Source organism: Gopherus evgoodei, chromosome 5, assembly GCF_007399415.2.
Source record: "Gopherus evgoodei ecotype Sinaloan lineage chromosome 5, rGopEvg1_v1.p, whole genome shotgun sequence".
Taxonomy (NCBI): Eukaryota; Metazoa; Chordata; order Testudines; family Testudinidae; genus Gopherus; species Gopherus evgoodei.
In genome coordinates this window covers 39741239-39761053 of record NC_044326.1, presented here as the reverse complement: position 1 = coordinate 39761053, position 19815 = coordinate 39741239, and the positions used below count along the sequence as shown (strand labels likewise).

At 38.7% G+C, this 19815-nt stretch overlaps 1 protein-coding gene across 1 annotated transcript in view; it reads right to left on the bottom strand.

The window, feature by feature from the left end:
• Window positions 1–3767: 3767 nt before the first annotated feature.
• Window positions 3768–19815, bottom strand: part of PCDH7 (protocadherin 7) — a 391928-nt gene continuing 375880 nt past the window's right edge. Inside the window, exon 3 of the mRNA XM_030563484.1 lies at window positions 3768–8116. Coding sequence (XP_030419344.1) covers window positions 7737–8116 — 380 coding nt within the window. The 3' untranslated portion in view covers window positions 3768–7736. The remainder of the gene's footprint in view (window positions 8117–19815) is intronic.

Sequence of the window (19815 nt, the reverse complement as noted above, 5' to 3'; positions counted from 1 at the left end):
ATTTCCTGGTGCATGTGCTGGAGGAACCAACTATGGGCAGAGCTCTTCTTGGCCTGCTGCTCACAAACAGGGAAGAATTAGTAGGGGAAGCAAAAGTGGATGAGAACCTGGGAGGAAGTGACCATGAGATAGTCAAGTTCAGAATCCTGACAAAAGCAAGAAGTGAGAGCAGCAGAATATGGACCCTGGACTTCAGAAAAGCAGACTTTGACTCCCCCAGGGAAGTGATGGGCAGGATCCCCCAGGAGAAAAACATGAGGGGGAAAGGAGTCTAGGAGAGCTGGCTGTATTTTAAAGAATTCTTATTGAGGTTGCAGGAACAAACCATCCCAATGCGTAGAAAGAATAGTAAATATGGCAGGCAACCAGCTTGGCTTAACAGTTAAATTCTTGCTGATCTTAATCACAAAAAAAGAAGCTTACAAAACGTGGAAGCTTAGACAAATGACAGGAAGGAGTATAAAAATATTGTTCAGGCATGCAGGAGTGAAATCAGGAAGGCCAAATCATAATTGAAGTTGCAAATAGCAAGCGATGTTAAGAGTAACAAGAAGGGTTTCTACAGATATGTTAGCAACAAGAAGTTGGTCAAAGAAAGTGTGGGCCCCTTACTGAATGCGGGAGGCAACCTAGTGACAGACGATGGGGAAAAAGCTAATGTACTTAATGCTTTTTTTCGTCTCTGTCTTCACAAACAAGGTCAGCTCCCAGACTACTGCACTGGGCAGCACAGTATGGGGAGGAGGTGACCAGCCCTCTGTGGTTCAGGACTATTTAGAAAAGCTGGAAAAGGAGTCCAGGGGCTGAATGAACTTTATCCGATGGTGCTAAAGGAGTTGGCGGATATGATTGCAGAGCCATTGGTCACTGTCTTTGAAAACTCATGGCAATCAGGGGAGGTCCTGTATGACTGGAAAAAGGCTAATGGAGTGCCCAGCTTTAAAAAAGGGAAGGAGGAGAATCCAGGGGACTACTGGCCAGTCAGCCTCACCTCAGTCCCTGGAAAAATCATGGAGCAGGTCCTCAAGGAATCAATTTTGAAGGATTTTGAGGCCAGGAAAGTGATCAGCACCAGTCAGCATGGATTCACCCAGGGTAAATCATGCCTGACTAACCTAATTGCCTTTTATGATGAGATACTGGCTCTGTGGAAAGCAGTGGACATGTTATTCCTTGACTTTAGCAAAGCTTTTGATATGGTCTCCCACAGTATTCTAGCCAGCGAGTTAAAGAAATATGGGCTGGATGAATGGACTATAAGGTGGATAGAAAGCTGGCTAGATCATCAAACTCAACAGGTTGCGATCAATGGCTCCGTGTCTAGTTGGCAGCTGATATCAAGTGGAGTGTCCACATAGAATGTTGGACCTTTGGCCCTGCTCTGTCCCTTCTGGAAAGCTGGGTTAAATGGCCTATTGAGAACTTCACTTGCATAGGGGCTTTATGGTACCTGCTCTTGGTCATTCTCTATTACACAGGATATTCCAGGGTCTGGAGAACAGTATTAGAGTTGCTTTTGCTCTGGAAATCTTTGGCTTCTAAGGAAACTGTTGCAGGCAGTGCAAGTTACAGCAGCACTAAGGTTACTACAACTTGCACTTTGGGGGCTACATTAGCCTGTGGCTGCCTCTATGATGAGGGCAACCAAAGAGAGGAAAAAGCCACTTCTTTCCCCATTCCTTGGATCCTGTTTAGAAAGGGTTTTCTACTGGTAATTAGGGAGGTCCATTGCAGATAAGTAGTTTATAGCACAGGCCTATCAATTTTGTTTCAAGGTTTTTAAATAAATATGAGATGCTAATGTATCTATGATGAACAACAAATGTCTTCCAGTTGTAACCCATGATTCCATATTCCTTCCGCATTACTGGCTCAGACTCAATTTTTTTCCCTCTCTGTGTGCATAAGTACTGAACATCTTGCTTTAACAATTTTCCTGGTTATTTGATGCATATTACCATACCACTGCAAGCAATTTTTCCTCAGAATCAAGTGTATCTTCCCTCTCCCCTTCTTATGAACAGTCTGAGATCATAGTGTGTTTCACTAGACACACTAAACCTTTATGCCTTTGGTATAATTTTGGTTTTGATTCATCCATCAGTACAAGCTTGCACATTTATGAACTATTAAGCATCTTCTACACACTCCCACAGAAAGCTCAGTAAAGACATAAAATTACTTCTGCCTAGGTCACTCATATTAAATTCAGTCACTGCACAAGATTTACATTTTATTGCAAGGCAAGAGGGAGAAATGAAGCCAGGGCTAAAGGAGAGTATAAACTGTTTATTTTCTCCATTTCACATTCTCATCTCTTACCATTCCTTGCAGATCAGGAAATTTATTTTTTTCTTGCTTTAATCACCTTCCTAGATGCAGTTTGTAAAGAAGACTGAAAATAAAGACAAAACAAACAGAAGGTCATGCCTCGTATATAGGATTAGTATAAAGTAAACATGAAAAACTGATTGAAGCTACTCATTAAAATGATGCCTCTGGAAGGGGTTATGACTAGCCACTCAGGAAACTTAGTGTCAGTTTAAGGTTTGAAATCTTGCCACAGACACACAAATTTTAGATCTGTACTAACAGGAAGACGCCTCCTTGACATATGCACGTGAAGAGAAAAGGCAAGGTTAGGGAAAGTACCATCTCAAAGGTCAATAATCACAACATGAGCCATAAAACTTATGAGTACTAGTCAATTTAGACTTTTAAAATCTCAAAGCCTATTCTGCAGCTAAGGTAATGGGATTTATCTGACTTTTTGTATTGGTCAGTGGAACTCCACAGCAACATTTAGCAAGCTCTCCCTTGCAATATTATATTTATAGGAAAATTTCAGCACATGGTTTAAAAAAAAAATCACGTTTCTGTATTGTAGGATCAAAGGCAGAAAAATAAAAAGAGGAAAATAGTAAGGGACTAATTCGCCTCTCAGTCTGGTACATAAGCTCACTTTTTAGTTAAATAGTTGGGAGATGCATTGGTCAAAAATAAAGTGAGAAGAGGAGAGTTCAGACCTATATCTTTGTTTGAACCACAGATTGTTTGATCCTGGTAGCTACAAGATCAGCTTCTTCTCACTTTTCTGCTCTCCCTTCTTGAATGCATTGTTTGTGATCCTAAGTGGGTATGCGGAGATGGAAGGACCTGGTTCAGACATGGGAAGCAGCTGCATGTGCTATTACACAGTGCTCTGCAAAACCTTGTGAGAGCCCTGGCACTGCATCCTTTCTGATCAGACATTTCATCTTAATTGTTAATACTACTGAACCTTTTTTTTAAAAAAAAAAAGAGAACTAGACATGTCTTTTTACCCCCAAGGAGTAAATTGCTATTTTATTGTATGAATAAACACAACTGTACTTTTACTTAGTTTCCCCCTGCCTCTCCCCCCATTTGAATGTAAACATTTTCTTAATGCTTTAAAAAGACAGGTCACTTACAACGTTAATGGGAAAGAAGTACTACCATGCCAAATATTTTATTTCTCCAGTTAAAACAGGCCAAGTAGTAGTCAGAACTTGAAGTGCGGAATGTAACTAATCCATAGTGTACTTCACTACAGAGAAAAGTAATGCCACAGTTACATTGCCAGCTGAAGTGACCAGTTACGAGAGCAGCACTCTTTTTTCTTTTCTTTTTTAAATCATGCATGAAATAGATCTGAAAGCTCTGCTCAAACTAGCCTGTGAATTTGTTCACTGTCTTCCTACCAAAGTGAAATAACCTGTCAGAGAAAGTATGCTGGCAAATAGACAACCATTTGAACATGTTATATTTTTAATTTGCAGAGACAAAAATGACAAGCAATTTATTTACATAAAACTGTACAAAAGCAAATTAAATTATGTAAAATATTTCATAAATAGAGGTGGACTAGCGTTTAATACATTTTGCCATGTTTAGCATAGGTGCGTGCATAGTGACTCATAATAAACAATGATAAATTGTTCTCTGCTTCACTATCAACATCCAAGTTGCAGAACAATAGTCAATGATTAATATTACAAACAGATCATACCACACTGAATGCAAGTGCTTTAAAATTTAGGAAAAAGTTGTCTGAAAGTGTTCCCCAGGTAGCTGGAAAATGATGCCTTCTTCCATGTGTTATGCTCTTCAGGCTGCAGCTCAGTTTAATTGCTGGACTACATTAATTTCTACTGTTGTCCTCTACTCCCTTTCATTTCTTAAGGAAACACTGTATATTTATAACTGAGATAATATAAGAAACTGCTTTGTTGTTCAAGTTCCTTAAAAGCCTTTTAGCAACAGATTATGGCAGATTCATTTGGCCTTACTCTACATTTCCTGCTTCACAACTTCTCAGGGTAGCCTTTCAGCTAAGCGTCTTTGATCCCGTTTTAGTTCTTCCTCACATAAAAATAAAGTCTACCTTGGTTTTTTTCTGAAACTCAAGCAGCAGGCCAATCAGAAACCATATTGAATAATATAGTAGATCTGGAGGTTCGGAGGGAGCATTAGATTTTAGACTGAAGCTACAGACTTCTCTAATATATATAAAGTTATATTGTTATGCATCATCTATAAATGTGTCCTAATGTAAAATACATGCAAAGTTCATTGGAGTTTCCCATGGAAGGAAAAAAAGGACATTTTTTATACTGTACAACCAAAATGGAATGGCAGCTAAAAGCAATTAAGAGACACTAAATCATCAATTTTCCTGGCTAAATGAACTTATGACACCTTGCTAAATAACTATGATATTTATCTGTTGTAATCTATACTGTAGTCTTCCAGGCAGTAGATTGGAAGGAAAGCAAAAAAGCAGCACATACCTAAGCTACAATCTGGTTTTCATAATCAAAGATACTTAAGACTGGTCCAATATCGGAGTTTGGCAGAAGGCATTTTTTTAAATATATTATTTATAATTTATCAGAAAATAAACAGGGATCAATATACAGGTTCAAAAAAGTTGGGAATAGCCCATTACCCCTCAGTGCCCAACCCAATCACCTTTCTACTATAACAACAGGTATAAAAGGCACAGTTGCATATTTTGCATTCGCTCTAAATTTTTTTGTACTTCATTTTATGTGTATTTTTACAAAAGGACTCTATATATGGAGTGGCACCAGATTAACCTATTTCAAATGAAAAAAACTACAAACACAAAATTTATTTCTGTGTCATGCCAGGTCATAATAGTAATTGACATGTTATGATGGGTAGTTCCACTAGAAGTACTGTGAATATTTAAAGTACATTGATTTTTTTTTAATTCTTTTCACACCCATTTTAGTTCTAAGGGGTTGCTCACAAGTAAGTTACAATGGCATGACTGCCTTATGTGGTGCAAAAACAGGTGAGTGACTGCTGATCCATTTAATCTTAAGGTGTTGTATGACCTGTTTTATTAGCTTTTTAGACAAAGGGTTTAAAGATATATTTAAACAAGTAATCTAATGGTTTTCAACTGTAGTATTAAAATAAAAAGTTCCTATTAAAGAAAAAAAAGTTTTGTTGAACATCTGTTATGCAATTCTGTATTCTGTTGAAGCGTGCAATAAAATTGTGTATACATTACATAAGCATCTTTAGAATCTTTTTTTTTTCCTTAACAGGTACTTACAGATTATACAATGTAGTAACTGCTCTTTACAGTTTCATCATAAAGTACTAATTTGCATCTCTCCATAATTTAAATAATTAAATGTAAAAAAGTTCAATTATTAATCTTTGTTTTAATATTTTTTCTTCATAACATGTCTCCATTCATTATAACTTCTACACACAAAGTAGCATCAAAATGAAAACTAAATTTAAGAGGGGAATGTAATGGCCAAAAAGGGCACCCCTCTATATAGAGAAGAGAAATTTGAAAAGTAAATGTCGTGATGAGTTGTACTGATTTATCAACCTATATTTCAGGCTGCTTAATGTTATATTTTCTGTGTAATTCTTCAAAAGGAAGAAACTACCCAAAGCTACATTGTGACTACAGTCTACTAGACAGCCATATAGCCATGCCCTAATGCCAGGTTAAACCCCCAGGGATTTGAATGTTTGCACCCTTCTCAAACTGTCCGCACTGTGTTGACTGATTGTCATTTTCATCTGAATGTCTGAATTCAGTATTCAATTATTACTACATCAGCTACGAAGCAACTAGCTTAAGTTCTGCACATTTTGTTGCTTTTATTGCACAAAAACCTGTTTTGATTCCTATTCCCTTTAATAAGTGCATACTGTGAGAATCGTCACTGGCCATAGCTCTTTGCTATCACGATTAGTTTGGATTCCCTGTGACTTCTCTCAATTTACCGTGTAAAGTATCACAGCAATGTTCAAGTCAATCTGACCATTTGTTACCCTTCTTAACTGTGTTGAGTCTCGACATTGTTTCACCTTGCACAGGACTGTTTTAATACACTTGTGTTTCAAGAAAACCTGCATCATACCTTTGACAAATACAATTGGTAATCTGCAACATTGATGACAAAAGATTTAGCAAGCATACCTTGCACTGTGAAAAGAAGAAATGTTATGTGACTTGCAATATACTCTTGTCACTGCATCACACCATTTCCGCCCCCCCACCAACCCACCTTCCCCCAAAAGTGTTCTGGGTGACATCAACACAGCCTCCGATTTTTTAATTAATTAATTTATTTATTTTTATTAAAGGTAGCCTTTTGGAAAATATTCCCTGGAACTGGCAGTATCATATCATACAGCAGATGCTGTATGTTGTTATAACATTATCTGCAAACATCTTAGCAGTTCCTTTGAGCAATCTACTAAAATCCATTGAAGTAGCAGTAGGTCATCTGGGCTTGTGGACTATGCTGCTGTGCAAAGTGTAACTGAATGTGTATTTATGTGTGCATGCATATGGTTTGTGGGTACACTAGATTTCTAAGCCAAGATCAACTACTTAGCAATTCCCCTGATCCATAGTGCGATCTTTGGCCTTTTTAGTTACTAAGATCATCCCAACTAGATATACGTTTTGTCCAAAATAACATGAGTTAACAGTTTATCATTAGTATGCTATGGTACATATGACATTAATTTTGTTACGCGGAAGTAAGCCAATAGAGAGTTCATTCTATGGATAAAACAGAACCCAGAGTTCATGATTCATAGGGAAATATGTCACCTTTTGGACTGCAGTCTCAGGCTTAGTATAATTCTCTTGCTTCAAGCCTCAGGTGAGAATATTAAAGCTGTGATCTTCACAAAGTGCCTATTAATGGTCATCCCTTTATATTTACCTCTATAGTTGTATGGTTTCTAAAGGATCATCCCTGTTGGGGATCAGCAATATTCAGATGATATGCTTGGAGTATATTTTCCCTGACCTGTTATCCTTAACAAGCCAGATGACAATCAAACAAAATCAGAGTGGCTTAAATCATGCTTCAGCAGAGGGGTAACAACAGTGTGTTGTGTTCTTTTAATCAGGCTGGTTACCATGAAAGCAATTTGCAACCATAAATTTAAGAAAATAAAAATCAGTGAGGAGGATTAGACATGCAAGTAACAACAATGGTTTCTACATTGTACAGTATAGTCAGGCAGACTATATAATTAAATGCCTGATACGGAGGCAGAAGTGGCAGGCAAAGCTTTTGTCTCTTTGGTGGCCCCCTCTTTTATTTCCCCTTTTTTTCGTGCTAAACTGTTTTGATTTTAAAGATTTTTTTCCCCTTTTCCTTCTTATACATGAATGAACCTTGTTGTGGCTTCTTTATAATCTACAGGTAAACTTCTCTTCTAGTTAGAGTATTGACAGGAGATGGCTTGTATTCCCCTGTCTGTGTAAGGGGGATATCCTCTGGATTGGCTTCCTCATTTTTGCTGAAGCTAGCTACGTTGAAGGTCTCATAGGATGAGGTCAACTTTTTGTTCAGGAGGTTTCTGTTGCGATCACCCATGAGGGAGGCTTCTCCATTGGCCAGTTTTTCCTGACTGCCCCGTTCATCAACGGGCATGAAGGTGGAGAGTTTTGGCTGGCTCTTCTGCTTCCTTTCAGGCGAAGTGCGAACTGGCATCCAGCAGGAGTCCGAGTGACCATATTCATCACACTCTCGAGTACATTTCCCCGTCAGGGCTACATCTGGTAGAGGCCTCGAGTCTGAAAACAGAGGAGAATTTCCTTTTTAAAAATAAACGGAAAATGTCTTCCCTTCCTCAGTATGATTAACGAACTTTTAAAACAAAATATTTTTAAAAGTTTTGCATTGACAAAATCTTTAAAAGGTAAAAATCACTGAAGCGCATGTTAACTTTAATAATACGTATGTGCGGGCACAAAGGCACTTCTTGACACATGATATTATTTTAGGCATAATATTTAACAACTTTTGGTACCAATTAGCTTGTGAATCATAACTTGACTGGATACCCACACTGCCATAATCAGCCAGATGCCTCATTTTGTGCTGCCCATTTTCTTTAATTGATTTAAACACAAAATCTTTCTTTTGGATTCTTTGTGAAATACGTTTCAGTATCTTATTAATAGAATCTAAGGCCCTGATCCTCCGAACACTTATGCACATTCTGTGTGCAAGAAGTCCTGTTGCCATCACCAGGGTTTTGTGGATATAAAGTTAAGCATGTCGTAAATCTTCTTAGGATTGGGGCCTAGGGCCTAGACCCTCAAAGACATTTAGGTGCCTAAATACCTTTGAGGATTAGGGCCCAAGCTGTAAGTACCTGGACATGGAAAAAGCAAATTAAAAACAGTAATGGATAAGTGCATGCAACCCCCCTTTTTCAGTCTAATATGTACAGTTAAAAGTGTGCGTATTCATGTAGAAACCTGACTGCTGAAATGTTGTCTGAAAGGAAAATGTTTTGTGACTACAATGTGCTGTGGGGAATGCTGTAGTTTTTCACCTCTGAAGCAAAAAATCTTTCAGCTATTATACATGCAGGCCAGGCCGCTCACTGAAATCTGCTGGGCTTCTGGTTCAGACAGGGTTCAGACTGCAGCCTGTTAGAGGCAGATATTGTTAAGTTATTTTGATGTTTACATAATTGCAACTGAAATTAGAAAAGTATGTTCCAAAAATTGGGCAAAACTCTGATACCCTGGTTTACATCGAATAGTACTCTACTCTGTGAGCAATCCCAGTTATTATGAGTCTAATTCAAGTAAGGTACTACTCAGCATGAGGAAGAGTGGCAAAATCTGGCCTTATGTCAATAGGTAGGTTATACATAGTTTTTATCTTAATATTATTATATGATTTAATAGTTTCAAATTAATTACATTTTACCCAATTTCACCTTCTTCTTAACATTTGTTTGCCCTATGATCTTTTTCATTATCATCAAATCCCATTGGGAAATATTTATTGCTTTGCAGTTTAAATTATCAAAAAGAACCCTACATAAATTAACTTTCATTTCTATCGTAACTAACCATTTTTCCCTCCAGATTTGCAGTGGGTATGATCTTGGGGTGGATTTTCACAGGTGCTTAGTGTTGCCTTAAATCTGCATTCATCAGTCGATGGAAAAAAATCTACTCAGTCCACAATTTCAATGAAAGCAGGGTTATGCCAACACTCAATGCTTTTGGAAATCCCACCCTTCATGTTTATCCCACCGTGAAGCTTACCTGAGGAAGATTACCTGTGGAATTCCCCATAAGGAATACTGAAAAGACTGTACCATCATAGAGCACTAAGGGCTAGATTCACAGGACGGATTTAGATACCACATGTATTCATAAAACCTCCACTAAACTGCCCCTGGATCCTGTAAGTGCCTAAACTCACATGGTACCTATGTTCTTGCAGTAACATTTCCTTAGGTGCTTATGTTCCTGCCTCTGAACACGTACATTGCTGCCTTACATTAGGCATCTGGAAACCAATCTCCCACCTACACCCCAGTGTGATTCACAAACTGGGAACAGAGAGGAGTTCCTCTGCCTAACTTGCCTATGGGGCTTGATTTTGTAGGTGGGCTCAGAGGCGACCTAATTGTACCCAAAATAGCTCAGAAGGGAAGCCTCCTGTATAACCTTTAGCCCAGTGGTTTGGATACTCACCTGGGATGTAAGAGACCCCTGGTTCACATATCCCTTGTACCTAATAAGAGAGTTGAACAAGGGTCTCCTAACTCAAGTGAGTGACCTTACCACAGGGATATGCATTAGCTTGGCAGAATATGATTTTTATTTTTAGACAGATAATACTGGTGTTTATTTTACAGATTTTTATCTACTTCAGTGTTCAGGTTCAGGAAATTATGTGGGGGTCAATCAATAGGAGAGGGTCAGACTATTTAATGAGAGTAGATGTTTATTCAAAAAGTTATAGTTTTAAAACCACTAACACACAAATTGTCAACATAGGTCAAAATATACAAAGTAAATATCCTTAAATCAAACTAATAAATTTTCCAGCAGCATTTTTTTTTTTACTTTGCCTATCTGCAAATTTCAATTATTGATAGAAATATTGTTGTTGGTTTGTATGTGTACGATGAAATTGATGTTTACCTGGATTTACTGATAAAAATCTAGTTCTTCCAAACCTAGTTATAGAGTATTCTAATGTAGATCTCAGTCTCTCCTGTTGAAGCTAGGGTGATCAGAAAACAAGTATGAAAAAATCGGGACAGAGGGTGGGGGGTAATAGGAGCCTATATAAGAAAAAGAACCAAAAATCAGAACTTCCCTATAAAATTGCAACATCTGGTCACCCTAGTTAAAACTGTTCCACACTGTATAAATAATTACAGAATCCTTGGAACAGGGAGAATGGGTTCTGGGTTGCCCACATCCTGGATGACTGCTGTAATCACTATGTATGAGTCACTTGCATGCATGTGCTTTCTCTTGTTCTCTCTGTCCCAGTGACTGTTTATATAAAGCTTCAACAGGCGAGACTGAGAGCTCCACATCACAATATCACTAGTTAAGAGTGCTTACCTGAGAGATGTTCAAATCCTCTCCCCCAGTCAGGCAAAGGGGGAATTTGAACCTGTGGTCTCCCACATCAAGTGATTATCCTAACCACTAAGCTAAAGGTTATAAAGGATGATGGTGATTTTCCTTATTAAAGCATCACCGAGAATCTGAAACATCAATAGGCACCTCCCTCCACCCTGGATTTTAGGCACTGAACTCCTGAGTGGGTTAAGGCTGAGAACACACCCTTCTCCCAGTGGTTAGCTGAGGCAGGGAGCTGCCTATCATGCTGGCTTTTGTGAATCCCATTCTTAGATACTTATCTCCCTCCACTCAGCGTATAGGAAGACTGAACACTTTAGGTTTGTGAATCCCAATGATCTTCTCAATGCCAAAAAGTTAGACACTGCAACACTTAAGTCCCCTTGTGAATCTAGCCATAAGTGTTAAGATTTTCATGGGACCCACTATAAATTCAGTTCATGAATATTTTACACTGTATAGGATTCTCTAATTAAAATAATGTTGTATACTGTTTAATGTTTCAATATCCCAGTGACTTCAATAAGAACAGGATTGGATCCTAGATTGGTCAGCCATGGTTACTCATCTGTACTTGACAATAAGTTAGCGTTACTTTTTTATTTTTGCTTTTCAAAGACTTTTGAATTTAGGCTCAGCTATGACTCTCACAGTTTTCTTCTTTGGTGATGGATAACAGAAATATTGTCATTTGTCAGCCTATCAATTCATAAACTACTGTGGCCTGGGAGTTGTATACAGAATGCAGAGGAAAACTGCACTGTTCATCATGGTTAGCACAGAATTATTCACACTCCCTAAAGGTAAGCAGCAAGCATAATAATTTATTACTGAGGCCCATATGATACTGATTTTTAAGCAGGCAAATCATCTTATTTTTAATTTAGAACAAGGCAAAACTCATTCCTACCTATCTTTTCCCCTAATAAAGTCTCTGTTTGAAAATGAATTATAAAATCAATGAACATTCAAAATAATTATATTATTTGAATTACTATTACAACAGTTTTAAATATCTACTGAATGGCAGTATTTGATTGGTTTGCATTTAACATGGCAGTATAAATAAGTAAAAGCATAGTTTCAATTATTTTGAATCAACTACTTACTCCTGGGGAATTCTGAGCCAAAACATTGAAAATTCTCCCCCCATCCCTATGTGTCTCTGTGCCCCAATTCAGCCACCTCTCCCTATGTGGCCCTGTGTGGCTCCCCCATCACCATGTGGCCCTGCACCAGCACTCCCATTCAGCCCCTGCCCCAGTCTGTTCTCCCTCACTAGCCCTAATAAGCCCCTATCTGACCCTGCCCCCCAGCAGCCTCACACTGTCTGTCTGCCCATAGCCCCTGTCTCCTGATCTGGCCGGATGAGCGCTGTGAAAAAGGCAGGTGCTCTCTTCCCTAGCACTCTCTGGTGGGCAAAAGGTGGAACTGCAACAAACTTTCCAGTGGGAGCTTTTTTGTGTGCAGAAAATTAAAAATATGCCTGGCTCATTAATTATGCACATGTACAGTGGTGCAGCATTTCCCCAGAAGTAAACTGGCATATTATAGGTTATTGTTTTTTCCTCAATGTATCAGACGGGGCCTGATCCAGTGCCCACTGAAGTCAAAGTATCTGCCAACATAAGTAGATATTGGATAAGATATTGGATTTTGTCTGGCACTCCATTGCAACCCTTCCTCCCTTTCAGAGAAATGCAAAGTTTGTTATCAATTTCTTCATTCTGAAACCATGATACGTGCTACTAAATCCAGAAAGTTACAGTGAGATATAATGATACAGTAATTTGAAAACTATTCTTTTGGCTAGCTCTCCTTTCAAGTAGAATTGATTACATAAGGATACTGTGGTTGTCCTCCAATTGCCTCCTCACCAGCAATGCATTCAAGCCTGTGCTTGAACCTTAAGCAGACAAATATGCCCATTGGATGGAACTACACTTATGTTAAAAGTTAAGCATTTGCTGGAGTACTTTGGGGTGGAATTTTCAAAAGCACTGCAGGCGTCAATGGCAGTAGAGCTAGGACAATGCTGAGTACTTATCAAAATCCCACCCTTGCTAAATAGGGATAGGATTTGTAATCTGTTTTAAATTGTTTAAGTGTTTTGTTGAAATTGAGCCTTGTTTATTTAGCTGCTGTAATTTGGCATATCAAAGGTGTCCAACATTATGCTGCATTTCAGGAATATTTTTCTTCTTTATGAAGTGCATTAACCTTATATTCCATATAACCCACCTCAAAATTATTTCACCTACCAAGTAATTAATACTATTCCTACTGATTTCGGGTCCAGATTGAAATGCAGTGATCTTACATTTTATCTCTTCATAATCAAGAGTTGCTAGCTCCCAGATGAGACTAATTTTCTACTTTTTACATTTAAATAAAAGTTGCTTTTTACCTGCAGCATAACCCACATCCAAACACATCTGCAGCAAAAAGACATAATGTTTTAAATAAAGAACTCATTTTAAAATTAAACCCTTCAGTGGAGACCACACTACTAACTGACAAGCCTAATCGGGTAAGACATATTGCAGTATTTGTCATCACAGTTGGTAGATAAATCAAGAAAGACTAAACCAGATTTCTATCATAGTCCCATATCTTAAAACTCCATAGGTACATATATTACACTGAGCTAACCCCCTTCCCAAAAATAAAAAAACCTATGACAGTGAATCTCAGAATCGGTGTCAATTAACTTGGCCTTGTACTATGGAACAAAGCTAGCAGTGTCGACATTTGGGCTCAGGCTGGAGCCCAGGCTCAGAGATCCTCTTCCCTCAAAGCCTAGGCTTGAACTCAAACCTGAACTTTTACATTGTTATTTTTAGCCCCGTAGCGTGGGCCTGAATCAGCTGAGCCAGGTCCCAAGACTTCCTGCTGAAGGCCCTTTTTTGCACTGCAGACATATCCTTTGACTCAACCAGATGCTTTAAAATGTCAATGATAAAAAATCTATCACTGTGCTAATGAATAAGAGAATGATCCTTATGGGACAGTATTCTTTGTATAGATTTTCTTATTATTGTTATAGTTTTTATTTTGTACATACACGACTCATTTTAATCCCAATTTTTTAAAATAAAAAAAGAACAGTATCTCTATTCCATATCCTCCAATACACTGCAGATAGTTTTTCACCTTTACATATCACTTGTCTTCTTAGCATAGACATTTTAAAACCAGATACCTAAAGTTGGCCTACTGTGTGCAGGTTTAGGCATCTAAAAAAAGCAGTCAATTTTCAAAAAATTCTTGGGCACTCAGCAGTTCCCATTGACTTCAGTAGAAGCTTCTGGAAATTTTGCAGTTTTAGACAGCCACTTGAGTGCCTAAATTTAGAAGCCACATCTTGGGACTGAAACTAACTTCTTTAGGGCAATGTTTGCAAAGCATCTAGCATATGTTGTGGCAATTACCAGGTTACAAATAAAATAATACTAGCACTTATGCTTTCTGCCTTATGGAGGTTGGAAATATGAGTGAGTACCTGGGCATGCAAGAGACTAGAAAATGTCAAATATTCCACTTCTAACAACATGAAGCATTAGTGCCCAAGTCTAAACTGCAGCATATTGTTACTTATTATTATCCAACCTAGAGATAACTGCACTGAAAAAAGGAGTTTATCCAACTCATGCATCTGCTGATGCACATAGCACAGCAGTACATCACATAAAGTAAGATAGATGAGGCATTGGGCAGGACATATGTAACCCTGTGGCTCAGTTTTTAGCTCACTTGGTTGTTCTTTGTCTCTTCTCTCCTTGCCTATAACACAAAGAATAAAAATTTAGGTGTTCTTCCCTAATCTCTTATGATCATCCTGGTCCCCAGCACTTTGGACAGGAAACACAGAAGTACATATCTTTCCTATAGTTTGAATTCACCCCACTGACTACACTTGGTATTTTTAAAATATCACCTTTTTGTATGACCTGCTGTTGATACTTTTACAGAAGTGTTTTCCAAAATGCAAGGTGTGCCATTTGAGGGGTTGTGCGTGTGTAGGACCAGCCAGGCATGCACAAACAGGTCTCTCAATTGTTTTGCAGTCTCACTTTGAGGGTGGAGAGGGAGAGTGGTTGTGAAGGGGGAAGGTCTCTAGCTGCCACGATTGTAAAGAAAACCTTAAAAACAGGAAGCCAGCGTACATGATGTAGAATGTCATCTGCCTGAGTATTCCAAGAGCCTAAAACAATAGCTTTGAGCTATGAACTGTCCCCTTCCTTTCAGCAGGTGATAACTCAGCTGTTAATAATAATACATTAAATGCTAATAGAAACAATTTTACTACTCATCAAAGCATATGCAAAAAGATGAAATATATTGTGGAAAGCTACACCACAGTTTCTCTGTGTGCGGGTGTGGGGAGGGGTGCATAGGACCATTTGGGGGTGGGAGATACCACATATGATGCATAAAATGATGATATATAACCACATATTGGGGTGTTAAGGGGGACATAGTGTTATTTTCATTAAAAGGAGGGTTTGAAAAAATATGGGGCACACTGATTTATAGAATCTGAATTAGGTGAGGGTTCTGATGTGCTCCCTAAAGCAACACCCATAATAATCATGTATGTAATTATTGATTACATTTTTTAAATTTTGTTGAATTTCAAAGTTATTTTTTTAAATGCCTGTCTTGTTTTCTGTGATTCCTTTGTATAAAAGTATGCAAATAAGGGAGGTTATTTATATGCATGTGTATGTTTATGAGATTGTGGACGGCTGCTGCTTTAGGGCTAGAAGGATTGCTTATTATCAGGAAACTAAGGCACCTAACACTGCAGACAGAAAGTGTGATTCACATTAAGATAGAATTGCATCATTTGTTTTGTTTTTTTGTTTTGTTCTGTTTTTTTTCTAGGAGGTTAACATGCATGGAGCAGTAAACTCTGGCAAGCATAAACAAAGTGGTATAAACCCCACACACCACAATCAAGTAGCTCACACTGTAATCCCACCCTCCTTTTAAACACACAGATATGCACATTGCAAAAGTACCATTAATATGTACACCTGCTCAGATTGTGGACATCCCTATAGACATACCATTCCCACAGAATCACTTCCTATGCAGCTTTGCGTTCACAGACAGCACCATATTAATAATCCCTAGCTCTTAAAGCTCTTTTCCTCAGTAGATCTCAGAGCACTGTACAGAGGAAGTCAATTTCATTATCCCCGTTTTACAGATGGGGAAACAGAGTCATAAAGGCAGGCAAAATTACCTGCTCAAGGTCACCAAGTGGGCCAGCACCAGAGGTAGGAATAGAACTCAGGTCTTCTGAGTCATAGTCCAGTTTTCTCCACCAGATAAATCCAGATTGTTCTTTGCTCATGCACGTTTGGCGCCTGCCCTTCTCTTACACACCACACAAAAATGCTGGCACAGTCAGAGTTCCTGGACTCGAGGTTCCACATACATTAGTTACACCTACTCCTAGAGGTGTAAATCACCCAAAAATGCATGGAGTCATTGCTTTCTTATCCCCACATCTTCACAAAAGGTATAGTACAGCTTGCACACACCCACTGTGTGTTGGGCTGCTGGGGGAAAGACTATGCTTCTTGAGGCACAAATCTTACCCCAGAGCTCTTCCGAGCGAAGTTGGCTCTGCACTAGTCCCAACACAGGACTTGTCTAAATAACACCATTAAGCCCATAATATCTAAAGTAGGAATCATGTGGAGTTATGAGCAGTGGTCGCTGCCATGTAAAGAAATATCAGAAGATGAGCATGCAGATTATTTTGCCTCCCCTGCATGAGCACACCCCTTTACACCACTCTGTAGTTCCAGCTGTCAAGGTCCTATAAATTATGTCCTTGCAGTGTTTCCAGAAAGCCATAAAAAGAGCAGCCAGTTTCTTCCTGGCTCTCTCTCACTGACAGTATAGTGAGTTTGAGCTTGGCTCAAGATATATACTTTTGTCCACCTCCATTCCCTTTCCTCACCTTACACTTCCCTGCAACATATGTTCCTTACCCTCCTTGCATAAATATATTGCAATCTGAGATGCATATTATAATCATAAATGAGAGTATACCAAGCTTATGTAATTAAACAAGAGCCCAGGTACGTAGTTTTCATAGTAAAGTCTCATGTATAAACTGTAAAACAAGAATCAACTATTGTATATTACCAGAGAAAAAATAATGCAGAATGTAACTGAGATGGTGCATGGTTTACTGATACACTTAAGAAAACTGAGAAAATATATGGTTGTCACAGCATTACTGCCTTGGAAATCCCTACCTCCTAATTGCAGCAATTCAGTGAGCTGCACCCCAGTCAGTACTATGGCATTTTCTGACACGCCAAGACACTATTAAAATACTTAAACACTTTTGAAAGCATCAGCGACTTCTTTCTCTGCACCTTAGGCTAAACACAGTTAAACAGCAATTGAACATATCTCAAGAAGCATTTACTGCCCCAAGGCTTGGACTGCTGTCATTCTGAATGTAGCATTCTCATGTACTGTAGAGATAGCGCATGCCATCTCTAAAGCAGTCTTGCTGAATAAAGTCAAACACAAATCTGCTGTTTGAGACATGCAAACTGCTCCACAGTAATAATATACATTAATTGCTTTTGGACTAAGATCATTTCATACATATTGTGCCAAATCTCAAGGTCCTGTTAAGTGTTTAATAAATAAATTAATGAAATGATTTGGAGCACGGCACGGCTTATATGTGAAGAAAGATTGAAATGATTAAGACTGTGTAGTTCAGGAAGGAGGTATGAGAGAAGGATATAAAATATCAGATAGCAAATTATTTCCTTTTTGTAATACAAGATGAAAGGAACATATCAAAAGCAACATATTTAAAAGTGATGAAAAAATATTTCTTACCCAACGCAAAATTAACCTGGGAAACTCATTGCCACAAGGTATCACTGAGTTCCAGATCTTAGCAGGATTGAAAAAAGGATAAAGTATGGGATTTTCACAATCCTCTGAGGGAATTAGGTACCCATCTTTCACTGAAAGTCAATGGAAATTATGCCCTAAGTTCTCTTATGTACTTTTGAAAAATCTCACCCTATATATTTATGCGGATGAGAACATCACAGTTAGAAGCATGAGCATTTATCTGAGCATAAACCAATCATTAACTACAAAGGGTTAGGAAGACACTTTCCCATATTGTTCAGTACAAGGATTTTTGCACTTTAGGAAAAAGGTGTCAGGTACCAGTAACTAGATTGTGGGTCTGCTACAACACAGTAACGCCTACTGTGACACCCTGATACCCCAATATTCACCACTGTCATGTAATTAGGATATGTTTTGTACACAGTATGTTTTATGTGGTATCGTTCTAAAAGTCTTGATCTGCTAGACATATCTCGTGTGTGTTATTGTCATATGTGAAGTTATGAAGTTTGGCTAGGCATGTGTTACTGAAACATGTTGTGAGGTTTCAAGTACAACAGTAAAAAGGCCAAATTATGTTAATCGCTTAATGAGGAAATGCACACAAGCACAAGGATTACCCCAGGAACTGTGTACAACAGAAACCTCTCAGAGATAGCACCACACAATGGGAACTGTTTGACCCAGGTCTTAGCAAAAGAGCTTTCCAGCAAGTGAGAAGAAGCTATAGAAGGGAGACAATGACGTCATGGGGGTTCCTCACTCTTCCTGCAACAACACACCTGGAAACACCTAAGGGGCAAGGACTGAATTGTGCGAAGTGATGGTGCCAGTCTAAAAGGATCTTTAGCCTGTGACTGAAAACCGGGGAAAACCAAGGCCTTAAGAGTCTGCCAGACTGTTTATCACTCAGAGTAAGGATTTGCTAATTTATATCCTACCTATCTAATGTGTTAAGCTCAGTTTACAATTTTTGTTTATTTACTAAGGTAATCTGCTTTCACCTGTTGGTTTAAACAATTAAGATCTAGCTCTTGTATTTAATAAAGTTGTTTTTGTTTTAAACCTAGTTTGTGTAATTCATAACTGGGGGGAGGAGCAAAAAGCTGTGCATCTCTCTCCACACTGAGGGAGAGGGCAAATTTAAATTAGCTTACGCTGTACAGTTCTCTGTGCAGTGCAAGACAATATAATTTTGGGTTTACTCTCCAGGGGGGAGTGTACTTGAGTGCCGGGCAATTCCTTTCCATGTAGTACTGATGTCAGTGTCTGTGTCTTTCTGGGTGTCTTCCTACCTATGTGTGTGCTAGAGAAGGCTTGATGGTCTGGTTTATCAGGACAGGGTGAGGGAGCTCAGACTGGTAGAACAGGTGGGCTCAGTGGTACTCCAGTACACCAGGTGGCACCCTGGAAGGGGGGGGGGGGGCAACCTGTCTCTGGAAAGGAAATCTCCTCATATTCATGGTTTGGGGGATAGGTGCTCTCTCTGCAGAAAAGAATAAGATTACAGTTTGTAATCTTTTCTGGGACAACCTGTCTCTGGAAAGGAAATCTCCTCATATTCATGGTTTGGGGGATAGGTGCTCTCTCTGCAGAAAAGAATAAGATTACAGTTTGTAATCTTTTCTGGGACATTTCCACAGTGCTGACTGATGATAATGTTTGTGCCCTCCCAACCCTGCCTTCTTTTAGCCCATCCAGTCTCTACTTTCTACCCCAGCACAAACCTTGCCCCCATGATGCACCTTCCAACGGTTTCTGCAAGGCTGATTGCCTCTCTCTTCTCATGTGGCATAAAAGAGTCTTTTTATAGGCAAATGATCATTTGGGCCTTTCAGATAACAGGCAATGAGAATTGATCTGATTTGGCCAACTGTGTATGATTACTGTAAATTAGTAAAGTCTCTTTTTCAAGTACTGTAAATAGTTTTAGAAAGATGTAGCTACTTTATTAAATA